The sequence below is a fragment of the Neopelma chrysocephalum genome, unplaced genomic scaffold, assembly GCF_003984885.1.
Source record: "Neopelma chrysocephalum unplaced genomic scaffold, ASM398488v2 Primary Assembly neopelma1_65, whole genome shotgun sequence".
NCBI lineage: Eukaryota > Metazoa > Chordata > Aves > Passeriformes > Pipridae > Neopelma > Neopelma chrysocephalum.
The window spans coordinates 7,759,667-7,784,054 of record NW_020897722.1 but is presented as its reverse complement, the minus strand read 5'-3'; the positions used below and the strand labels follow the sequence as shown (position 1 = coordinate 7,784,054).

General features: G+C 36.7%; 1 protein-coding gene across 7 annotated transcripts; it reads left to right on the top strand.

Moving 5' to 3' along the window:
• Positions 1-57: 57 nt before the first annotated feature.
• On the top strand, positions 58-24,358 carry VWA3A (von Willebrand factor A domain containing 3A). 7 transcript variants are annotated; one of them, XM_027683773.1, is made up of 35 exons: positions 312-491; positions 537-582; positions 842-924; positions 1,160-1,280; positions 1,914-2,038; positions 2,117-2,191; positions 3,427-3,481; positions 4,278-4,376; positions 5,221-5,327; positions 5,600-5,725; positions 6,733-6,841; positions 7,229-7,294; positions 7,792-7,881; positions 8,115-8,253; positions 8,343-8,446; positions 8,625-8,705; positions 9,279-9,373; positions 9,649-9,768; positions 10,170-10,244; positions 10,939-11,083; positions 11,768-11,966; positions 12,444-12,514; positions 13,555-13,713; positions 15,163-15,253; positions 16,239-16,349; positions 16,889-16,986; positions 17,139-17,291; positions 17,950-18,058; positions 18,744-18,888; positions 19,365-19,509; positions 20,562-20,713; positions 20,990-21,116; positions 21,721-21,818; positions 22,173-22,233; positions 23,426-24,358. In XM_027683773.1, the coding sequence occupies exons 3-35, from the start codon at positions 860-862 to the stop codon at positions 23,429-23,431; spliced, it is 3,522 nt and encodes a 1,173-aa protein (XP_027539574.1). In that variant the 5' UTR covers positions 312-491; positions 537-582; positions 842-859; the 3' UTR covers positions 23,432-24,358. The 7 variants fall into 7 exon arrangements, with proteins under 7 accessions (XP_027539570.1, XP_027539571.1, XP_027539574.1 ...); XM_027683771.1 differs by having other exon boundaries at positions 7,756-7,881; positions 20,565-20,713; XM_027683772.1 differs by having other exon boundaries at positions 313-491; positions 1,914-2,015; positions 2,109-2,191; positions 7,756-7,881.
• Positions 24,359-24,388: the final 30 nt, after the last annotated feature.

The following is a 24,388-nucleotide window of genomic DNA, read 5'->3' as shown; positions in this document are numbered from 1 at the left end:
CCGGCGGGGCCCGCGCCCCCCGCCCACACCGCCCCCAGGGGCGGGAAGCGGCGCGTCGGGGCTGCTCCGTCTCCAGCGGCAACGCCGTAAACACGGCGGAGCCGCCGCTCCGAGCCGGGCGGGGACCGGGCTGGGTCCGTCCGCCCCCGGACCCCCGCACGGGGGAAGGGTCGGGGAAGCACCGGGAGGTGCTGAGGGGGCTTGGCGGGGGATCCCTGTCACTGGCGCGGTGCCCCTCCGGGGTTCCGGGGCGTGCCCAGGGAGGGAGGAGGGGGAACGGGGAACGTGAGTCCTACAGGGCGGTGCGGGGGAGCCCAGGGGTTTTTTCCCCCGTGGGGTGAGGAGGGTCGGGGGGGACGGGAAGGGCTGCGCTGACCTCTCTGGGAGCGGCAGAGCCCGGGTGGCCCAGGACGGTGGAGCCCAGCGGAGCGAAACCCGGGATTTTATGATGGTTTTTGCTTAGTTTTTATCGCGCCTCAGCCCGAGGGGCAGCTCTGCCACCCGCTCCCAGCCCGGCTGCCTCAGCTCCCGCTGCCGCTCTGCCTTTTGCTGTGGTTAATCTCGTTTCTGGCTGTGAAGCGGGTCTCCCGGCAGCTGTGCACAGTTATATTTAACTGCATAAAATCCCTTAACAAGCAGTTCCTGCAGAATAGTTCCTAAATGCGTTTTCTGTAAATGGATAGTTGTAACTTCTCATTGGTTTTTTTTTAGTTTGCTGTTGTCCCACATACAATATAAATTATCATTTAAGTTGCTGACAATATCAACAATACCTTTTTAAGTAGTGTTTATTCCTGAGGATTTAAACTTTTTTGCTTTTTGTCTTTTTGATTTTAACAAGGCTAAGTCTATTCATGTAATGGATACACACATCAGGAAAACGGCATGGTTGTTGGACAGCGATCAGTTTTTGGAGAAAAATGGGTGAGGAAATTGTTACAAAAGCTTGTTGGGACTTCATACATAGATATAAAATAAATTATGGCTCATATAAGCTATGTACTATGTCTCTTCAAAACATTTATCATATATTAAATGAATGTTTAAACAACTGGCAAAATATAAAACAGTTTCTACAGAAAAAAAATTAAATGACTTTACAACAATACAGGAACATTATGGGTAATGAAGTAATCTCATAAAATTAATTGTCTTGTAGGGTGGCCACAAAATCCCATGTACAGGGTGATCCTCTACCATGGCAAGATTTTACTGTGTCTCATCTAGGACCAGATAATGGATTATTGGGAACACATACCAACAAGACACAAGATCTGCTGGTAGGCGAGTTTTCCTGCTAAATGGAGCAACTAGAGCAGTAACACATACCCACTATAAATACAGAGTGAGAAATAAATTAGCTGATAGACAACTAATATGTTTCCTTACATATATTTGCATATACACAGACAATTTGATAGATATAATCACTGAAGTGATGAAACTACATGTAGTTGCTCTGCAGAGATAAATCAGTCTGTGAACAAATCAGGCAAAGCAATAAATGTAGATCAGCTGTAGACCCTGCATTTTTCTTCAAAACAGCAGAAGGCTATATGTACCTTCAAACTCTGAGTCACTTTTTGGAGATGCTTATTTCATTTTCCTCTCTGGTAAATCACTGGGGTATTTATTTTAGTTCTTTTGCTGAACTCTCCTATTTCTTGTCTTCCCTCCTGTCTTCTCCAAACTCAGTTCTCCTTCCCCTTCCTTTATCTCACAATCTGGGGGTATTCTGAAAGCTTTTCCTTTACATCCCTCATCCAACAGAGTATTCCAGTAGCTAAAATTATGTTGTTCTTGTACATGCACTGCCTACCAGCAACTATCCTTGAGACATACTTTTTTGTCACATTTGAACAGCACATTTAATTTCTCATGCTGGATGTAATTTTTTCTTATTTGATCCATAGAGAGGACAAACGAAGACAATACAGCCTCAAATGATGCAAACCACAGAAGAATGGATAAGAAACTACAGTTTAGAATCCTTGCAATTAACATTAGAGTATCTGGTAAACAAGGGCAATATTATTTTGTAAATACAACACTACCCTTGCTGTACTCAGTCCTAATTTGTGTGCACCTCTGATGTTAATTATGCACAGTGTTCCAGGAATTCAGGAAATGGTGTTGAAGGGATGGTGTTTACAGAGGAGACTGTTACTGATTTTGAGTCCAAAATTTCTGAGTAAGTATCAATCTTGTTTACAGTTTTGATCTGTAACTGATTCTGTATCCCCACTCCCCAGGACTGCAAGTCCTGCCTTAAACCTTAATTTGTTGTGTGGGAACTTCAGAGTACTTCAGCATTAAATCGTTTCTGCTGAGGTTTAGGGTAGGTGATAATTGTGTATCACTACAGCTGAAGCTTGGGGTTCTTTTTAATGAAGATGCCTGTTAACCACGTGTTGATGTGAAGCAGCTCATTTTAGAAAGGCAATTAAATTTAGAAAAGCTATTAAATGGTCAGGTTTGCACAGGTAACACTGTGTATTTGTGGGTTATTTTTGTTGGGTTATTTTCAAGTCATGGATCTAGTCATGACACATAGAAGTTAAAAGTTTTCTAAGTGAATTTTGAGTGTATAAAATCAAGAAAAGTTAAACTGAGAAAATCATTTAATTAATAGGTTCAATAAGCTGTAGAGTAACCATAATGTTTTTACTGGTCTTCACAATTCCTGGGAGTGCTGCCACTTCAGCATACCTCACTGTGTCTGGCTTTTATAAAAAAGAGGCAGCTTTTCTCTTTTGAAAATGCAAAAAGGTTTTTCCCCTTTCAAATATTTGTTTAAACTTTTTGTTCACCAAATTGTGAAAACCATGTGCATGGTTTTAAAAAAGAAGTAGGTTAAAGTAAAACAGTCTTAGAGGACATCAAGCATTTTGTTTTACCTCAGGTTATACCTATTTTAGCATTCAGTTGTTGAAGGCTGTGCTGCAGTTAGTCTGGCACAACTATGAATGTGCTACCTTTCAATCACCTTATTTCATAAGTGTCTTAAGCAATAGTGTAGTTTATATTAAATACATCTCCTGACAATAAATTGTGTGTGATGATCTAAACTCAGTAGTGCCTGAGCTGCTGTTGTTCACACATAGAGGTGGTGAGTATCCCTCTCCTGTTTCTGAACAGAATAAACCAGCAACTCATTAGAAAACATTTCGGTGATCCAGTTTTTCAAACACCTGCATGTCTGACCAGTCAAACAGCTTTAGGGGAAGAGGAATTTAAATGGTTAGCCCTGCAAGCACCAGTTGTGTAAGAGCACTGAAAACAGTATTTTTAAATACCTGTTTCTCAAAGATTTTGCATCTGTGAGAAAAAGGATGTGATGAAGACAGATGGTTGATTGTTGATTGTTACATTGAAGCACAGTGTCAGAGAATGCCTTAGCTAAGTGTGTGCTATGCCTTTTGTCAGAGCAATTCAACTTTATCAGCAGAGAATTCAGTGGCTCTTGGAGGACAGCAGAAAGGTAACTTTAACTTTGCAATATATTTTTAGAGTGGGACTGTATATGGAATTAAAGAATAAATTAACTTTTGAATACTAGTGCGAAGTGACTTGCAGAAAGCTTATGCATTTTCATTTTTTGCTGTGAGTTCCACATCGTGTGCAGCGATCTTGACAGTGGATTGGTTTTTTTTTTGATCTTTCATTGATATGCAGTTTTCTGCTTTCCAGATCTAGCATTTTTCTTTCTCTTAGCAGTTTTAATCATCAGGACCTCCCAGCACAACTTAAATGGGAGCAGACAGTGCTGAGCATCCTCTGACTGGAGTGGAACTGTCTTGTAGTCCATTGTGCCCTCTCTTGCCCAGCTGGTTATGCACTAACTTTGCCCAGCAGTGCTAGTGCTCAGGATGTAACTCCCTCTCAAAGGGGACAGAGAAGGAATCAGCTTTCCAAAATCTGGTTTCCACAGAGTTGCTTGATTTGGCCTGAAGGAGATTCTACAGACAACGTTATGTTTGATTTATCCTCTCAAATAATGAATAGGTTGTCTTGGGAAGGAGGTTATATGATTCACTGGTAAGGATTAACTGGGACTCAGTAGGTCTCTCTTTTGTTTCTTTTTCTTCTTCTTTTTTATCCCTTTTTTCCTTCTTTTTTCCCTCCTTGACTTTGTCACTGTGTCATCTTTAGGCTAAAAGGTTTAAAATGAAAATAAATATCCAATACATGATTTAAAAATGGTGTTGTACAGAATAAACCGTAAAATTATTAAAATTGAGATAAGCTAGCATTTACAATTACTTTTCTCTTGTAAGGTGTTTGGTGTTATAAAAGGAACCAAAGTGGGACTTTTGATTGATTTATCTCACTTGAGTTATGGACCTAGACTACTGGATTTTCAGAAGGACCTTTTGGTAAGTAATAAAAAAGTAAATTCTGCCAATTCTGACATTATTTTTATTGAAGTATTATTATTAAATTTTCTCAATTCTATCAACATTCTCGATGGGATAAACTTGCCTCACAGAAACAGAGGTAGAACCAAGTTGTACATAGAGCTGTTTATAGTAAATATGGTTTTCTTATGCCTTTATGTTTTGTCACAAGGCACATTTCACAGTCTTGGTCAGAACCTTGGTGAATTAATCAGTTTCTGAATTCTTGGAAGAAAATTGTCCTTTGTTATGCTTTTTATTTTTAGAAAACTTTTGTAGTAAGGAAGGAAGATATAATGTAGCTGGTTTACTGTCTAACTTTGACACTTAGTACAGTTTAATTTCCCACATTCTTGAATTATTTAACGTCAATTTATATTATCTCTGTCTTTCATTTGTGTGTTTCAGATAAAACTCCTTCAAGAAAACTCAGTTTCTTAGCTTTAATATTTGAACTATTGTTTAGCCTCATGCATGAACACATACTAACCATTTTTAGTACTTGCTTGGTTGGTGAATATGTGCATTCTAGATCAGAGTTGTTTCATGTGCTCATCAACTTTAGAGAAAAGCTGATACCAGTACAACAAATATTCCTTGACTCCTGCCCCATTAACAAATCAGTTGGAATACCATAGGTTTGCAGGTTTTGTCTCTGTACTCCTCAAATATTTGAATATGTATGAGTTTTTCTTGAAAGCTTTTCTCAGTGGTAGCTGAAAATACTGGTGTCAACTAATTTTTAGGAAATTACAGTTCTTAGTCTTTTACATAATAACCCTACTACTGGATAGTAATGCATTTTCAATTTTTTGTTCATTAGTGCTTAATAGATGAGCAGCTTTGTTATAAGAAGCAATTGTACTGCCTCTCATTCAGTACAGAAATTTCACCGCTGTGGGAGAGTCCAAAAAACATCAACATTCACGTGTAAGTAAGTTCATTTCTCCGAAAAATAAAGGTGTTTCAAACAAGGTCTCCATTTAATTAGAACAATCTCTTGTAGGCAATAGTGTTTTCCATCTTGTGCCTGTAGTGATTTTAAGAGGGGAGAAAAAGCAATGAGTTCAACATGCGGTCAGTGATTTCCAGCTGGTTGTTCATGTTTAAAGTATCTGAGCAGCTCCTGTGGTTTGTAGTAATTTTCATGATCTTCTTCTTTGGCACCTGTACATATTCTTTTTCTTTTTTCCCCCTCCTAGGCTACATGAAGCAAGACAGTGGATACAAGAGCTGGAGCCTGGTCAAGGCTGCAATTTGCTGAAAGCCTTTAAGCATGTCCTTACAATGAAAGAACTGAATTCCCTGGTTCTTATTGTAGGAAGCTGGTAAATTCATTCTCTATCTTAACAACCAGCTTTAGCTTGGATACGGAATTGGTACAAGAAACCATACTGGATACAAAAGTAAATAGAAAATTTAAGATCCAGGTTTTATATGTTTTTAGTTCATACATTGAATTCCTTTATTTGTTCCCTTTTTTAGTATTTATAAATCTTCTCTTTTCTGATATGAAGCTACATTTTTCCTTTGCAGATCAATTATCACAGTAATCTATTGAGACTCTGCTAGCTCTAATTTTACATCAATAAAATCCTTCAGTATCATTAAGGATGTCACCAAAAGGGTCCATGCCTCTGTGAAGATTAGAGGATAAGCTAGATTTTGCTGTAAAATAGCATTAAATGTTGAAGGATTGTCTTCTCTCTGTGATCTTAGTTGTGCTAATGGAAAACTTAAAATTTCTGATTAAATAAATGAAACCAGGCTGAGATTATATAAATTATGGACATAAATTCTGCAGTTCTATTGTCATAATTTGAAAATTACAATATTGCAGTTGGGATTACAAGGAAAAGACTACAGTAAGGATTCTAGGAGTGTTACCCTACTCCTAGTTTATTAATTGTAAGTTAAGTTCTAAAACACAAAGCAAAGTTTTCCTTTCATTCAAGCCTTTGGAAGACAGTGTTGAAAGGTTTTCTGTCATTGTTTATCACAGGGGCCAAAGCCACAACTCCTGATTTTTATCTTCCAGGGCCAGGAGGGAATAATTTAGATCATTTCATCCACAAGCTGTTGTGAATTGGAATAGAATCTTAGTACTTTTGTTATCGTTCAGGTTTTCAGGACAGAATTAAACCCCAGTAGTGGTACCTCAGTAATGGTCGAAAAAGGGAGAGGGGGTCAGGTTGTGCTAAATGCATAAATCATTCCCATGATTTATTATTTCTTTCCCACTTTTTTTCTTCCCTGCCTTCTTCAATATGGCTTTTTTTTCCCTGTTTAATTACTGCCATTGTTAATATCTCTTTTTCTTTACTTTTTGTATCAGCCCTGATCAGCCTTTTGAAATATTGTGTGATTATACTCAGCAGTGTTTGCTGGGGAGAAAACTGCAGATTCACACTGTTACATATGATTGCAGCAATCCTGCTTCTCTTGTAAGTAATTGTGTTAATAATTAACTTCCTTAAGTGTCCTGTCTTTTTTTTTCCTGTTCAGCTGTAATGCCTTCTCTCATAAACTTGTGGGGGAGCTGACCTAGTCATTAGAGAATTCTTGAATTAGTGTTATATTTTCTTTAGAGCAGATTTGCACACATGAAAAAATCTGTTTGGAGCATCATCTTGTAACTTTACTGAGTTAGTTTTTCAGCCATATTAAAATAAGACTGGTAAGCAAATGATGGAAACATAATTACTTTGGCTTTCTCACTACATGTACCTCAAAGATTCTTTTCCTATCTCTAATTGAGAATTGAATACCAACAACCCAAAAGAGACTACCAAATCAAAGTAACTGTTTTTCTTCCTGTTTATATTGTGTAGGCAGTTCTGAAGAATCTTGCAGAAGCTGTAGAAGGCCGTTATCATTGCTACTCTTCAAAGGGAGAGGTGGGTGACAGCTAGAGAGGCAAAGCATTTTTCTCTCTTTTTGATGATTCTTCCCTTTGAGGCAGTAGAATAATTATGATCTGAGTAGAAGTTGCTAGCAAGACTTGGTACTGAAAGTCTCTGTCCCAGAAGTGCTGAGGATGTGGTCAATAAACCTGTGGTTAATTCTTTCTGCAACTGAAAATGTTCCTAAAAGCACAATAAATTCTGCAGATACTGTTTGCTGACTTACAGCTGATGAAAGCGGTGGTTTATTGTAGCATGATTCAAAATAATAAAATAATATCTTGTTTATAAATTATTACTAATTTATATACAGTGCATCAAATACATTTACACTCAGTTCTGTTATGCCAGGCAGTCTTGTATTGATGTGTGCACTTTAAAATAAGAAAGCTGGTGTGGGTTGGTGTTTGAATAGTAGTTAACTTATTTTTCCCCATTTGTTTTTATATTTGCAGTATTTTGATAGCAGTGATTTTCATTTGCTACTTCAGGAGTTCCTGAAGGCCAAGGACCTACTCAAAAGCATCAAACAGACTTTTCAAAGAAGGATTAGTGGCTCAGTTAGTAGTAAAACAGCAGATGTATCCTTTCATTTTCAGATATATGTTGAATAACCAAGGTCAGAAATGTTTAGGTTCACAATATGAAAAAAAATCGTAGGATTAATCAGTTATTTTCAAAGTGTTTTGCTTGTTTTAATCACAGCACTTTAGTTTTAATTATGCCCACCAGTATTCCACGCTGGATACTTTGGACTAAGCATTAAAAAAATGATGCTAAAACTTGCAAGAGCTTTTCTTAAAATCCATTTCAGGTTTCCGCAGGATTTGCAAATACAGCCCCTTCCAGCTTCTTCCCAAAGCCTCCAAAGCTCAAAGGACCATTAGTTATTCAAACACCAAGTGTCCTGGCCAAAACTTCAACAGACTGGTTAAAGACATATGGATTGAAAGGTAGCACAGAAAGAAAAACTTAAAAAATATGAAATATCAATCAAAGTCAGAGTGTGTGTTTTATATAACGTATTTGTTTCTTCCTATAGCTAAGAAGTTAAACCTTTATCAAGTTCTGGCTCCCAACGCTTTCTCTCCTGTGGTAGAGTTTATACCTATTCTTAACAAAAGAATATCATCAACTCTACATGAGGTATGTGATGAGGAACGTTTTTTCCTGTGTTTGTTTCTTTCTATTGCTACATATTTCTAGTTAAAATCATTGCTTTATAAGTTAATGAAATTCTACAGACTTCAAAAGAAATTTGAGTCATAGATTCAAATCAAATACTCCTGCCATTCTTAAGAATGAGTATTATTTATTCTTCTAGAAAATCATGATGCAGTTTGAATGGTATGATGGAACTGTGAAAAATATCCATGTTGACCTACCAGTATTATACAACTACCACGTGAGTTGTCTATCTCAGGGCTGGATTACTATCTAATTATTCCACATTAAGTGTTATTTTCTAGCTTGATATACTCTCATATAATGCCTGCATATACTTGGAAAGGTCATTTTCTGTAGAGTTTAAACAGATTACCTTAATGTCTTTAATTTGATACTGTGTTAAAGAATGATACGTTTGAAAATACCATGTTTAATTTAAATTATGTGTTTTGTTATGTACATTGCCCAAAAATGCTATTGAAGAAATGGTAAATTTGCAAAACCTATATTTTTTAAGCTTTTTTTTTTCTTTTGGTAATATGTCTGACCACTATTTTGGGACGTGCTAGCAAGAGGAAAAGTGAAGAGGAGAGTTTAGACCTTTAGACTCTTTGTTGCCTTTTTATCACTGTATGTTTTTCTCATGGACTGTATTCTCTTATCTTTACTAAGAATGAAATACTGCTGTCAAAATGAACGAAAATCTTTTTTTTCATTACTATGCTGTCACGTTACTTCTGTGTTAATCATTTGATGATAAAAGACTTGAACTTTTTATTTTTAACATAAATTTTCTGTATTTTATCCATAGAAACTCCTTACTAAAATGGTAGATATCTATGAGAAACGAATTGACTGGCTCTCCATTGCTAGCAGAAGAATATGGGGAAGCGTTTGTGAAAAGAGGTATTGTATTTGACAGCCCTTTTTTGTGAGATTTGAAGTCTTCATCTAGTTCTGTGTTTGAGGATAGTGCTTATTTACAGTGTCTGAGGCCTTACCCAACCTCAGTTGCACAGTTGCTCTTTTTTTCTAAAATCTCACCTTATGTTTTGCAGAAATAAATTCAGTGTTTATACATTTTGATACACAGCTAGAAGATACTTTTCCCCTGGCAAGTTGGAGTGCAGTGAAGATAAAAAATACATAATGAAATAAGATTTTTTTCTTTTCTTATCCAGGGTGGTTATACTTGTTGATATATCAGTGACAAACTCTATGTACATCACCCATATCCAACATTCTCTGCGACTTCTACTTGAGGAACAAATGTCAAATAAGGATTACTTCAATATTATAGCGTAAGCAACTGTTGAAGATTCTTCTAAAATAATTGTAATGCATTGCCATGAAAGAGGTCTGCTGAGAGACTGTAGTTACTAATGGACATATTTTAGATTTTTAATTGTATTTAATGTTTTTTAGTGAAGTAATTGCAAAACTAGCACTGGTTTGTCCTTATTGGGTGAGTGCATGGATCAGATGAACAGAGATCAGATTAGTAATTAAAAATCACTGTTTTGAGTGTGGCTCAATGGAACTGATTGCATCATCCCTGCAATCCAATACTCATTCTGCTATATTGTTCATAGCAGTATTAATACCCCAAATGAGAGTTTTCTTTTGCAGTGAATTTATTCTTTCTTTTTGCTTGTACTAAATCATAATCCGCAAATTAATTGCTGTTATCTTTCCATGAAAGATTTGGGAGTGACGTTGTGCCTTGGCAGCAGGAACTGCTTCCTTCCCATCCAGAAAACTTAGAAAAGGCTTGGAGGTAGGATCAAGTAATTATACCATGTGTGTGAGTTCAGTGGTCACAGGTCCTGTGAAACAGATGGAACAAAGAACAATGTGAACAATTAAAAATATTTTTACATTTATCATATTACAAAAATAGGTTGCCACGTTCTGCACTGATTGTTTGTGATGGGTTGTTGTAAAGACACCATTATAAAGTTTAATATGTCTTAATGACTTTGTATTTCATATATATACATGATATATATGTGCACAGATACAGAAATGTCTGTGTAAGAAATGCACAGGTTACATTAAGAGTTGAAGACTGCTTCAAATACCACTGAAATGTGAAACCTGAACTGTGTTTTTTCCCCATATACTTTGGAAATAAATCCCAGGTTTCTTTTTGTGTTTTCATTATATATCAGGTTTCATTTTTATTTCTGTAAGTTCTACTGTGCTAACATTTTTCCATACAAAATGAGGAGATAATTGTTTCCTTTTTATGCTCTGTATCTTACCTTAAAAACTGGGTTTCTATGGTGGCAGTACATAAACTAAAACAAATAATTTGGGCCAATATATCATTTGGGTTTGCACTCTGTCATTCTCAAAAATTTTAGACTCCAGTACAGCATTATTTCAGATTCTTAGCTCCCTTTATTGCTTTAAGGAGAAACAAAAGCTTTTGTTTCTTCATTCTTTGAACTGTAAACATCTTTTTTTAGGTGGGTGTTGAGCTTGCAGTGCAAGGGCAGTAGAAATTTCATGAGTGCACTCAGGAGAGCTGTAGAAGTCGACTTCAAAGACAAAGAGAAACACAAATCACAAGGACTTTACCTGCTGACTACTGGAATACCTGATCAGGAAACAGTGAGTATCAACATAGGCAACTCTTCTGTAAGTTCCTATCAGAATTAGTCTCAGCTCTGGTTTTCTCTCTTTTTTCCCCTCTTTTTCTTTTCCTTTTGCTAGTCATCACAGTTCATTGGCAGAATACTCCTTTACATCCCTAAGGCAGCCCAACTGTCAGGATCTCAAACTTCCATCTCTGCAATTGCTGTTCATGTGTTGGAGGCAGCAATTATTAATAATGTGCGATTCATGGAAAATTCAAAACTTGCTCTTAGGATTCCCTCCCCCTCCAGCTCTGACCATCATTTCACTGGACATTTCTGAGTTTGAACAACTCTGATTTTTTGGTACAGTACCATTTCCTCATAACTCAGGGGAACAAAAACACAAATAATTGTCCAGTGAAACTCCATAGTACCCTGTGTAGAGACAGCTCCTGTTTTTAACCACAGTAATCCCTTGCTTGGATACATGTTCATAGTACATGTGCTCTAGGGCTGTTAAACCACGTGCACAGCCCAGAGTTCCTGACCATGAGTGTACAGTGAGGTGTCTCTTCTCTGGAAATTCTGGGCAAACCTAAGAAATCATCAGATTGGGAGGATTTGTATATCATTTATAAGTGTCAGGAATCAGTGGAGTAGACAGAAGCTTGTCTGAGGTAGAGGGTCACTACTGATGAGTTTTTTCTCTGTCTTACAGCACACCATCAGTGCTTACATGGCTGAGGTTTGCACAGGTTTTGATTTACAGCTTCACGTCTCTCTGTTCAGTGTCCTGAAGGACATTGGCTCCAGTGGGGTTATCCCAGCCCGCTATGCCAGCCCTGCAGAAACTGCCACTGCTTTTAGAGAAATAGTACAGGCAGCCAGGGGGAGATTCCACTGGTTTGGAGAAGCAGGTATGTGAGCAGGGAGGTCAGCACATACTTCTTTTTCATTAATGAAATAATATGTATTAATGCTTTTTTACTCCCAAATCAGGTAATTGGCTTTTTTTTAGGTTATGCTAATGCTCTACTAGCACTGAGATATAAACTCAAGTTGTAGTTTTATTGAGACTTTCAATTGCATTGCAGAATATTATAATGCAACCTTAACACAGGAATTTGGTATTTTCTATTTGAATTCATCATTTTCTGTTAGATTTTTTTTAAAAATGAGCATTTAAAATATAGTAATATGTATATTACTATATACATACATTACATATATACATACTACCTAACATGGTAGGTTCAGACAGTCAGAGTTGCAGGAAACAGGTTTTGTGATTCTTTTCTCTGATATTTGGCATATCTACAAATTGTTGTACATTTACAAAAACACATATTTTGTACACTGTAAAAAACCCTAATTAGTGTCTATTTGATTATCAGGTATTTTTGAAAGTGATGATATTACCAGTATTGTGTCGGAAATGGAAAAAGCAAAAAACTACTCCCAAAAGGTATGAATTATATGTAACTTTTTAAATTATGTATTTCTTCCTAAAAAAATTCAGTGGTGTTTGTTCAGCTGTCAATGGAGGAGATTGGACAAAATGAAAATCCTTGTAAGGGCAGGAATGTTCTGGAGTATTAGAATAGTAACCATAGAGTAAATATGGACTAGGAAGCAGTTGTACAGTAGCACTGCAGTGACTGGTGTTGGAGTAGGCACAATTCCTTATCAAATGCATGGATTTTACAGTTGAAGTGATTCTCCTTTTTTTTTGCTAATCCTTTGATGAACGTTTCTCAAATAGAATTAATTGTTCCTTATAATTATATATATGAATAAATGGATCTAAAATTTATATGTGTTATATAACAAACATAATATTATGATCTTAAAAGTCACAGTGGAGGGAGAGTTGTTACTGGCACAATACCTTTGTTCAGTTCTAAAACAGTTGTTTTCTGAAGTGTACCAAGGGTGTAGCATTAGACCATATCTCTCCATATACATTCACATGACTTTTTTCCAAAGATACTTAACAAAAAAGCTGAGGCAGTGTAGCCAACCTGGCACTACAGTGATTGTTTCTTATAAAAGTGCGATTAGGAAGAGTTATGCAGTAAGATACATGTCCAGAGGGCTGAGCACTTTGTTGGATGCAAGTCTGAGTCACAAAGGTTTTTGGTCTTGTTAAAGAAGAGTCAATGGATATTCAATGACATCTTAAAAATATTTTAGTATCATTTAGCAGATGCATATACTTGGTTCACCATCTTCCAATTCATTCTAGCCTAGGTATGCATACTGTTGCCTTTTCTTTTGGAATGTTTGCTCAGAGCAGGAAGGATTTCCATCCACTGTGTTTGAGCAAGCACAGCACGAAGGGGCGTTAACTATTCAGTTAAGGGTGTTAAGCATTATCAGATTGATCAATTCAATATGAATTTTATTTATTATTACAGCAATAAATGCAAAATACCTGTCTTTGAAATTTCATTTACTTACTTTTCACATATGTGAATTCCTAAACAATGTGAACTTCCATTTCAGTGTGCATTCCTGGTGGAATCCTTAAAGCAACGTTCAGTAAATCAGTCTGTTAATCCATTTACACCAGAAGGAGATTCAAATGCACTTACAAAGAATGAGAAAAGAAGGCCACAGAAGTTGCCATCTCCTAAACCCACAGCTCCCAGCCCAGCTAGAATGGTTTGAAATGGTCCCATTGTTAATGTGCTGGGGGTTAATCAGAGATCCTATCTGGCTATTGGATGCTGCTCTTTGTGACAGAAATGCCCAGCTGAATATTTGAGGAAATTAAAACAGCACTGTGATAGTACTCTGAATTTCCATTTGCATTCAAAATGTTACCTGTACCAAAAATTGCATCTTACTGACTTATGCCAAGTAATTAATTGTAATGGAACCACAGTGTAGTGTCTAAATAATCCCTCCTCTGACATTAAAAGCTTAATAATTAATAAAAATATGGGCAAAGCAGAAATGAGCTTTATCAAATTACGTCTGTTTTGCAAGTCCTTCTAGAAGGTACTGAATTTTATGGTGTTCTGCTCATTTACAGATGAGCTGCAGCTCAGTAGCATGTCCAGCACAAAACAAGAGCAGGATTCAGGATTTGTTTCCCGCCCACTGTGCTTATTTCCATGGAGTTACACTGCTGAGTCCTTTGGGATTTTGCTGATGTTTTCTGTGTTGTTTTTGGCTGTGCACACGTTTGGTTTGAGTGGGTGTACAAATCTGTAACACAGAAAGGGACAGTGCCAGTGTTTATCATTATGGTGTATAAATGAATAGATACAGAGCTTTCTGTTGCAGAGGATGTACTTAACCTGTCACCTGGAACTTTCAGCTCTCATGGGAACAGCATTGTAGGTGTGGGAATGCAGGGAATGGGAATGTAGGTGTGAGAATGTTGCAAAGACCTCGTAGGTGAGCTCACACAGGCCTTCCAGGCTGTGTTAGCAAAAGTAGCATATTCTCAACACCTCTTCACAAATGCAGGGGAAAAGTAATTACTCAGAGGTGACTACATAGCATAGTTTTGCAGGGATTAAAATTGTAGAAAACTGGTACAGGGTTGCCTGTAGATGTTTGGGGATATTTATAGTAGTGCTGTATGTTAAATTAGATGTCACTTGAAGGCTCAGTGTCACAGCAAAAGTCTTATCCTACAGTAGGGTTACACAAGTGCTGTGTTGTTTAGCAGAGTTATCAGCCCCTGCAGGGATGAGCCATACACCTAAAGGAGGAATTACTGGGGTCAGCACTAGATTTCCAATATTCAGTAAAATGCTGAGGAAGACACTCTACACTGTTCTATAAAACAATGCCCTCACCATACTAGACTGCTCCTTCAAGTGGCAAAAGTGGTCCCAACTCCTCTACCTGTAGATGTTGGTCTCCAGTTTTATGGCAGCAGATGATATTGGCAAGATAATAAAAACAGAGCAATTAAGAGTTGCTTCAACCAGCAAGAAACTACAAATTAACACGTTGTCATGGCAGTCTGCTGACTTGTCAGAAAAGCCAGAGTAAAGCAGGAATTAGAGAATAGTGAAGGGTAGTTCCAGTTTTGAATAATGCAGTTATGATCCAACTGAAACACTTTTTACAATTATTTTTTTAATGTGCTTATAGGATGTTAAAGACAACCATGGTGCAGGGAGAAATACTCCTGTAAGAGTCCTGGCATGGCGTCCTCCTAGTGCCAAAGCAGAAATTCCACCAGGTCTGGATGGATTAGGGGCTTTTTCTCTTCAGTTTCTTTGGGGTTTTGCTTAAAAGACAGTATTTAGATTAGAGATTTTATTTAGGCTTTTAGAAACACCTGAAGTTTTAATCTTTAACAGACTGATAGAAAACATTGTGGTGGTTTTGTGTAGTGATTTTCAGCTCATATGATTGAATACCCATCCTGTATCAGGAAATGTCTGGTGTGTGTGCTGGAAAGTAGAACCCAGCTTTGTCCATGCCTGAAAGCAGAAGGCTCAGCAATTCAGAGATTTATTATGTTATTAGTTCAATATATCCATTTCCACTCATACTGTTAGATCCCATTGTCATTAATACGCTGTTTCACTTGATTTATTTATGATCTGGTAATGAAGGAAGATTACAACACAAATGTCAGGTTATCTGAAGTGCTGACTCTTCCAACTGCTCCTGGTATATGAAAAACTCAATTGATTCCAGTTACTCTTGGTCCCTTAAAGTCCAATTCATTTCTCCTCCATTTTTTTGTAGTTTTCCTGTGTTTTTTAATTTGCATCTTTGCTAACATTTGCAAATTTTTTTTCTTTTTTTTTACATTAAGTTTGAGTCTTCAAGTCTACTGATTTATTGAAATTAGATTGTTGGTATGTAGCAGTGTTTACAAATCTGGATTCATATTTGCATATGAGGTGCTCTGTACAAGGTTAATTGGTTTTTCCAATAAATATTATGCTTATTGGAAGTCCTAATATTTTCAAATTAACTCCTGTGACATTCTTCCTGATGGTGATTTATACATTTGTACAAGTTTTAGTTCCATATCTATGAAAGCCTCATAAGTGGTTCTGTAATAGGATTTTTCTTAACCAGTATCTAAGAAAATGAAGTATTTATGATTGTGGTAATAGGAATAGATGAAGTGAAGAACAGGGTTGCATGTAAGAGTTTTATCTAGCTGAAGTACGTTTGTTTTTTTTTTTTAATTTCTTATTTGTTTATAGCACAAACAGTAAAAGAATGGCCTCAGACTGAGAATAAAAGAAAGGATAAACCAAGGAAGCAGCCAGAGCTTTCTCTATCTGTATTTTACACTGATAAAGGAAGAAATGTGGGTATGTCTTACCAGGATAGGATAAGTGAAGCCTTTTCTTATTAGCATTTTGACTATAAAGCTGTCAGGTTGTTAGATCACTGATAACCAATGTGCTTTACACAGTGAGTGGAAGTGAGTTATCAAATAGGGGTAAAGATTTTTTTTGTTTGAGTGGGGGTGGGTGGCTCTATTTTTTTTCCTTTTTATTTTCTGTAAAGTCCTTTGGCATCTTGTGGTCAAAGGTGCTCTAAGTTAAAATGCTGTCATCATGCTTTAGATCATTGTAGAAAATTTGGGTTGGAATTTTTTGAAGGTAACAGTTTTTAAAAATAAGTGGGGTTTTTTTAGGTACTTTGATATATAGAAACTGTACGATTTTTTCAAACATGGAATTGTGTATGAAATGTTAGTCTGTGGGTTTGGGGGTTTGGTTTATTGGGTTTTTGTCTGGTTGGTATTAACTGATTAACTATTTGTTTATCAATGGTCATATGCCATTCAAAAGGGTTATATTTTAACCTAGAGCTCTCAATATTACTTGCTCATTTTCTTAAATAGGTACAGTAAACCAGAAGTGTCCAAAGACTACGTGCATAAGAAAGTCTGTTCCCCCTGTTACATTGCCAAAAGAAGAGGAAATCTGTTCAAGCAAAGAGGTAATTTTCTCCTTACTAATAAATTGTCGTTTTGGAACTATCCATCTGGATTAATGAGAACATGTTGATTGTGATTTTGTACAATGTATTGTTACTTAAAATTAAACTAATATTTTCCAACAACCAATTGTTCCATTGGTTTGTCTTACAAGTGGCTGACCAAGTACAGTATTAAAAAGCTTGAACTGGAATTGCCCAGGCTGATGTTTGGTCCAGGCTGTACCCACCAAAACAAAACCGTGGAGTCTCTGCACAAGAAAGTATCAGCAAAATACTGTTCTATCTTCCCTAGTGCAGAAATCAATGTAAGTTTTTTCAGATGTCATGTATCTACTTCATTGAAAGACTTTGTATTTGTTTTAGACAGTGCATGTTGATCCATGTTTGGGGCTTGCTGGTGTGATGTTCCCCCCACTCTGTTCTTTTTTTCTAAATTATACTTCTAGCAGAAAGCCAGAGAAGTTCTTTTATTCACCACAAGAAAACATTTAGGATGTTTGAAGTCCATGGGATCTTTAGAGTGTATCTCTTCTGCTCATATAGTATGAAAAATAATTTTAAAATTTTAAGTAAATCTTTTCAAAATCACGGGTAAGTTGACACTGGGAAAATGTTAGATTTTGATTTTTCAGTTTGTGTAGTGACTGGAGAGAAGCATAGAAAGGATATTATTGCTCTATCACATCTATAAACTCTCAGAAATAATGCAAGAGATGCATCTGTCCAGTCAAATTATATAATTGTGTTGCCCAGCACAGCTGGCTGAGATGAGAGCCAAGCTTCCCTAATTTGGGTAAACCAGTTACTTACCAGCAAAAGAGTCACAGAATTGTTTTCTTGCCCTATTTCCTAGAGGTAAAGACAAAAAAATTGATCTCCCTGCTTTCTAATGCCAGCATGGCATACATAACAGCTGAGCTCAGATTTCCTGAAGATGTTCTTGTACAAACTGCATTTTTCCAGGGGGTTGTGAAACATCTGCAGTTTCAACCTAAAGAGCTGGAATTCTACACAGACCAACTGGAGCGAGTGTTGCAGCGCTACCTCCAGAGAATCCAGTGGCTGCTCTCAGGTATTGCTGGGCAGCTGCTTGTCTGGAAAGCACAACTTAAATATACACAAACTCTTCTGCTCTGCTGTTTCTAATAGAAACAAATCCAAACCTCAAATATGAACAAAGGTTTATCTGTTTTGCATTTCATTGAAATTTTAAAACTCGTTTTTATGGATACGAGAATACAATAGAATTTTCCATCTGTGTAGCTGATAAACATCTAGTTTGCTGCAAAATAATTGGAGCTGTGATGTAAGTTTTTACTTTTTGGATGTTGAGTTCCTGAATACAGAACCAGAAGCTTTCTATCAACAAAATATATACAGTAACACATACAAGCTTTTAAATTAGCTTTTTTGTTTCTTTTGCTAAGAATGTGCCCTGTTTAGAAGTTCAGCATCACTGCTGGTGAAAAGCATTTTGATCATAAAGATCTTTGTTTAATTTTTTGCTGGATTGTGAAGTAGGAGCTACAAATTATTTAATGCAAGTTGCTACAGTTGGCTAGTAATTAATGCTTGATAGTGCTAGATTTGAAATGGCAGAAAACTCTTCTGTTATTAATCTTTTAACTACCTAGTTGCTGCATAGATTAATGATGTAGAAACGTGCCCAGAGTAACCCCTAAAATGAAGATTTACAGTATGCTCAGTAAAATACACCTGTGTAATGATGCTTAATTAGCTTTCATGTTCTGGCCCAGGAAGCCGAAGGTTGTTTGGTACCATTTTAGAAGCAAATGTCTGTGTTTTGATTGACACATCTGGTTCCACGGGCCCATATTTGCCACATGTCACAAAAGAACTCACCTCCCTTATCTGGGAACAGCTGAGAAGAAATGAAGTCAGGTATGGTGAGTTACTGATAAAGATTGAAATCTGCACTACCTATTATGAAATAATTGCTTGTTAATTACAAGCAATACAGTGCTGAAACACAATCCAAGTAATTGTTAAATGTTAGAGTATAATGTGCATGTGACATAACTGCTTTTTCTGTTCTTTTTAACCAGCTTTTAGTTCTGAGCTCTCTAAGATCTGAGCCTATGTTGTAGGCTGATGCTGTTCGCTCTTTTGGGCTCAGCATTCCCATGGATTTTCTGTTGGTGCAGAGTGAGAGATGCTTTGTGTCTCCTCCAAAGCTGAAGATTTAATCCAACACTGGGCTCTTGGGTGGGGGATTTGGTTTGGGTTTGTTTTTTTTCTATTGGGTTTGTGTTTGTGGCTTTTTTAATAAATTTGTTTATTTACTCCAAAACTGCCTTATCCAAAGTGACTCATTGTGTTGGTGAGGGTTAAATGTTGTGGGTCATCTTTCTCCTCAGGTTTAACCTGCTGAGATTTGCAGAAAATACAGAGAGTTGGAAAGAGTGTCTTGTAGAGGCAACTGATGAAACATGTCATGATGCTGTGCAGTGGGTCTCCAGATTCCATGCCCATGGTAACACGTGCATCCTCACAGCTTTACAGGTTAGTAAACTGGCTGCCATGTATTGGAGAACACATTGTGTCTTGTGGTGATAAAACACTTCCCCCTGACTGGTAACATTTTAGGGAAATTATTAGGTCAAAGCATACAACATTTTTATATGCAAAGCATTGAAACCAAACTGCTGTTTCTGGCCCCAGGGCTCGTAGATACCAGAAGTAATTTCTCACACTGAGTTTTAAAAAAACTGTCAACTGTCAATAGTTGCATCAATATTTGTGTTCAAAGAATACTGGAGAGAGAATATAGCCAGTTGCTCAAAATTATGTTTATGTACAACTGTGGCTGTGATATGTTGCTCTGAGCCAAACAGGGTTTTTAAAGAAGCAGTTTGTTGGAATCTCGTGGGCTTTGAGTGCAATTCTTGAACTTCAGTAGCAGGTGAAGAAACTTTTCTCCTATAAAAATTTTCAGTGTAGAAATTAAATAGTAATAATAGTTTGAAGCAGAAGCTGAAGAAATTCACAATTCCATGAGATTTAAAATTTGAATCAAAAAAGAAGTGTTGCCTTAAATGAATGGTTCTTCTTCCAGACACCCTTGCACAATCTCCATATAAATGTTATGGAATTCATCATGAATCAAGTCCAGTAGAACTCTGAGGTGTGTCTGTAATACAAAAATGTCCACTGAGTCAATGACTGTAGCAGTTTTTCATAATATGAAAAGGTCAAATCCTAGTGAGCCTGATTTTCAGACATTAAACATCTTTAACTCCTATAAAATGTGATGTAAAAAATCTTTTGTCAGCAGTTCTCCAAAACCAATAAATTTTTCCTATTTCAGTGAGTCAATTTTTGATGACTTCCTGCTTATAAATATGTTGTCTTATGCTACAAATTATCTACTTTATTTTTCAAATGTATATCCTTGGTCTCTTTCATAATTAGTGAAAAGGAAAAGACAAAAATAAGTTGATTAATGATGTGGTAAATATAAAACTATCTTAAATCATTGGAATGGTGTTTTTCTTCTTAAATATAACTTTTCATATAAATGTACTAATTATTTAAGCTCATTTTTTGTTTTTCAGAAGGCTCTCAGTTTCCAAGGTGTAGAGGCACTGTATCTATTGACTGATGGAAAACCAGACACCAGTTGCAGTCTGATTTTGGAGGAAACTGAACGATTGAGAAAGGAACAAGATATTAAAATCCACACCATTTCTTTTAGCTGTGCAGACAGGTATATGATGCTTTGCAAGAACAACAAAAAAACTTTCAAAATTACTAGTTTATTTATTGTCAGAAATCTCTGTTACCAAGATGGGAACAGGGAAGGTTGCTCTGACACAGGTATTTGCCACATGACTTACGTTCCATACAGAAGTTTATAATCATGTCCTCCAAACTGTTCTTAGATGTAATATTTTTTGAGGAGTTCTTAGAAATTGTTTTTCTACTGCTGTTGCTTTCAGAGAAATCAATTTTCATAAGCAACTTTCTACTTTGTTTTTAACAGAGGAGCTAATGAATTTCTGAAGAAACTTGCTTCCCAGACAGGAGGGCGCTACCATTGCTGTTTTGGAGATGAAGATGGACAATTAGCAGCACACAGAATGTTGGCAGAGGGGCTTGAAGATGAAGATGTATGCTAAATGGATTGGTTTGGGTTGTTTCATTTCAGCTTAGTTCTTCACCAGAAGTCAAACTGCATTTAAACAAAAAATAAAAAAAAAAAAAGAGAGGAAAAAATAACACAAGACTCCTAAGATACTTCACATTGAAACCAAAAGGAGAAATCTTAGTATTTGTCTTTGCCTTTCTTCTAACTGCCTTGGTCTGGTGCCCAAACCTAGGAAAGGAGTATACAATGCAATGTAGGTTTTGAAAGAGAAGTAAAAAATATATCTTGGGTCCTGGCCACTGTGGATTTTAAGCTAACTTTAGCTTTTACTGTGCTTTCTTATGCTTGCCATCTTTGTATTTCATTTAAGTAATTGTAAAATCCTTATAGAGTGTTTAGCACATTAATTCTCCAGCATGAGACCTGAGGGATTCCCACAGTAGAAAAATGTTAGTGAACAGAACCAGGTTCAATCTAGAATTGCTCTGCTCTCCCCTTGTAAGACCAAGACCTTCTCTGCAAGTAGGTAGGAGTAGGGAAATTTAGAACTTAGGCTCAGTTAACTAAGTTGGTAGAAACAGAAAATTGTTGCAAGTTAAAGTAGAATATTTTAACTATGTTTTCAGGATCCAGCTTTCCCTTACTTTGAAGGAGATGATTTAAAGAAACTTATTCAAGAAGTAGCAAAAGCTAGAAGTTTCTTAAAGCAGGCAAAATCTTGGAGGTGAGTATTTATCAAGAGTCTTTTTATTTTTTATTTCATGGAAGGAAGACGAGTATCTGACTCCCAGTGTCTGCTATATGAAAAATAGGATTGGAGTGAAAGACAATTAAATTGTATTGATCTTTATGTTTCTTCATTGTTAACCTTCCTAACTGCCAATCCAGAACCAGAAAGCACCATTTCAATGATAATAGTGGGCAAAAGTATTTGCAAAGAGCTTTAAAATGCATTATACCTCTTCAAATAAAAGATTTTCTGTCATCCAAGGACACAGCTGAACAAAGGCACGAAGGTACTGTGTGCCTCTGTGAAAAGCTGCTGGAATTCTTTGGGATTTGTTTTTCTTTCAAACAGATTATTACTTGAAAAATGGAATATAAAGCAAAAGGACCATTCCAGTTTTCAAAGTGCTCAGGTAAATAGATCATAGTTTATACAGAGTTCATGTATTTCAGTAGAAGGCTAATATTTCATAAGCCTAATGTTAAATGTATTCATTTTCAGCGGGGAGTTTTTCCAAAGTTGAAATCATTTGTAATGATTTTAGTTCTTAGCTGAGCTGGTCCCCAGAAGAACCCAATATAACCACAGAACAGTTCAAAGGGGACAGTGTTTGGGGTGAAAGGAGCAAGGCAGATGTTTGTAGTTATCAGTGGTCCAGCTCATTCTAAGAGTGAGCATTAGAGGGTTAGAACTAGATATAATGGCTGTAATAACAATTGCTGCATGTGCTGCATGATTTATCTGTTAAATGAACAAGGCTGACTGAAAAAAGACCCCACTGATAGTAAAGAGCCTCAGCAAACATGGCACTGTTGTTACAGAGTGGTGGGAGAGGCAGCTGGGCAAACTAAACCTCTCCCAGAGCCAACCTCCAACCTGCTGCTTTTAAACAGGCAGAGTATCCCAGGAAAAGAGAATTGACTGGGTGGAAGTACTTTCTCAGTGTTAAACAAGACAGAAGCATTTCTCACAGAGCTATTTGAGGGAGAACTGTGGACACCCAGACAACTGCAGAGAGTTTGCACTACAGAACGTTGGTCTGCCAAGATATTCATCAGGGAAATGGGTCATGCAGACATAGTGAGACTGGTTTTTAAATCCTTGTTTCTGTGGCTGTAGTTTGTATTTCCTTTTAAAAACATTGCCCAGTCATTCAAAGAGGAGAAAAAAAAATCCAGTCAGCCCCACTGGCTAAGAATGCTTGTTCATGGAGAGTGGAACCTGGAGCCTGGCCAGGTATGTGCAGAATTCAGCATTTAAGGGCTGATCACTCAAGAGAAATGCTTAGAGAGGAAATGAATGTATAACCATCCTGTAGTAGCAAGGAAGTTGTTACAGGCATGCAGAGAGAAACCTAGTGTTCCACAACCATCTCAGTCTTTCAGCCTTCCAAGGATAACTGTATTGCTTGTAAAGTGTATAGGAATACATTCCTGTTAAAGTACTTCAGAAAGTACATAGCCCCAGAGCACCATTAAACATGTAAGGAAACTTTCAATTTAATTTGTGTTGTTTTTCCATTGCCATTTTGTCAGGGGTGATGGTGAGCCTGTGCAGTTTATATATTTTGAGTTTTTAAAACTATTCATGTGTTTCACTTGTAGGATTAAATTTTAGATGAAGAAAAGATGCTGAAGAGGTTTGGAGTCAGACCACTAACCTGCTTCTTTTCAGAGTGTGCTCAAAGCTTCCAACTTCCAGCAGAAAGAGAGAACATGAATTCTTTGTTGTCACAAGTGCTGGCAAGAGCAGTTGCAGGTGATAAGTGCTACATTGACTCCACTTGCAGACTGCAGGACTCAAAGTAAATCAAGCCCTAAACTCTCCAAAGTTTCAGCATAAGTATAGTTTTCAATATAGCTGATACAAATTTTAAAAGTGTATGTATTTCTAATATAATTAGTAGTTATACAGGGTTACAACTTTTGTTTCTATTCTACTGCATCATATTAATAATTTCCTCAATTAGTTGTTGGTATGTCCAAACTGTCTTTTTATTGGTTTGAGTTTTCCTTCCTGGTGCTCATTATGCCCAACAGATGGGATGGATGGCTGTGATATTAGGAAGAGAATTCTCTATGCCAGTTTTCCATAGAAAGTCCAAGCAATAACTTTAATGCAGAAAACAAAGCTTGGAATTCATGTTTTTGTCAAAAGAAGTTTGCTAATAATTATTTCCACCCTTTGCTTTTTAAGTTGCCGGTACAGAAATATTTAGAGTTAATGATTCAGAAATGATCAGACATGCAAACAAGTAATATATTGTTGCTGATACAGCTTGGTTATGTTTGTGTAACCAGACACTGCAAGTCTTCTAAGCAATTCTGTTAAGTTCTTATGTATTTCCTGTCTGGAAAAAGTATGTTTGCCAGTACCAGCTGATTTATGAAATACACTTTTTTTTGCTGCTAAGCTCGGTAATGACAGCTCACTAGTATTTTGTAGGTGTTTATTGTTGCCTTTAAGAGGATTATAAATTCATCTTAAGTGTTTAATATATGTAATATAATAAAAATGGATTCAGACTGCAAAATTCAGATACTTGATCTGCATTTATTTAAGAGCCA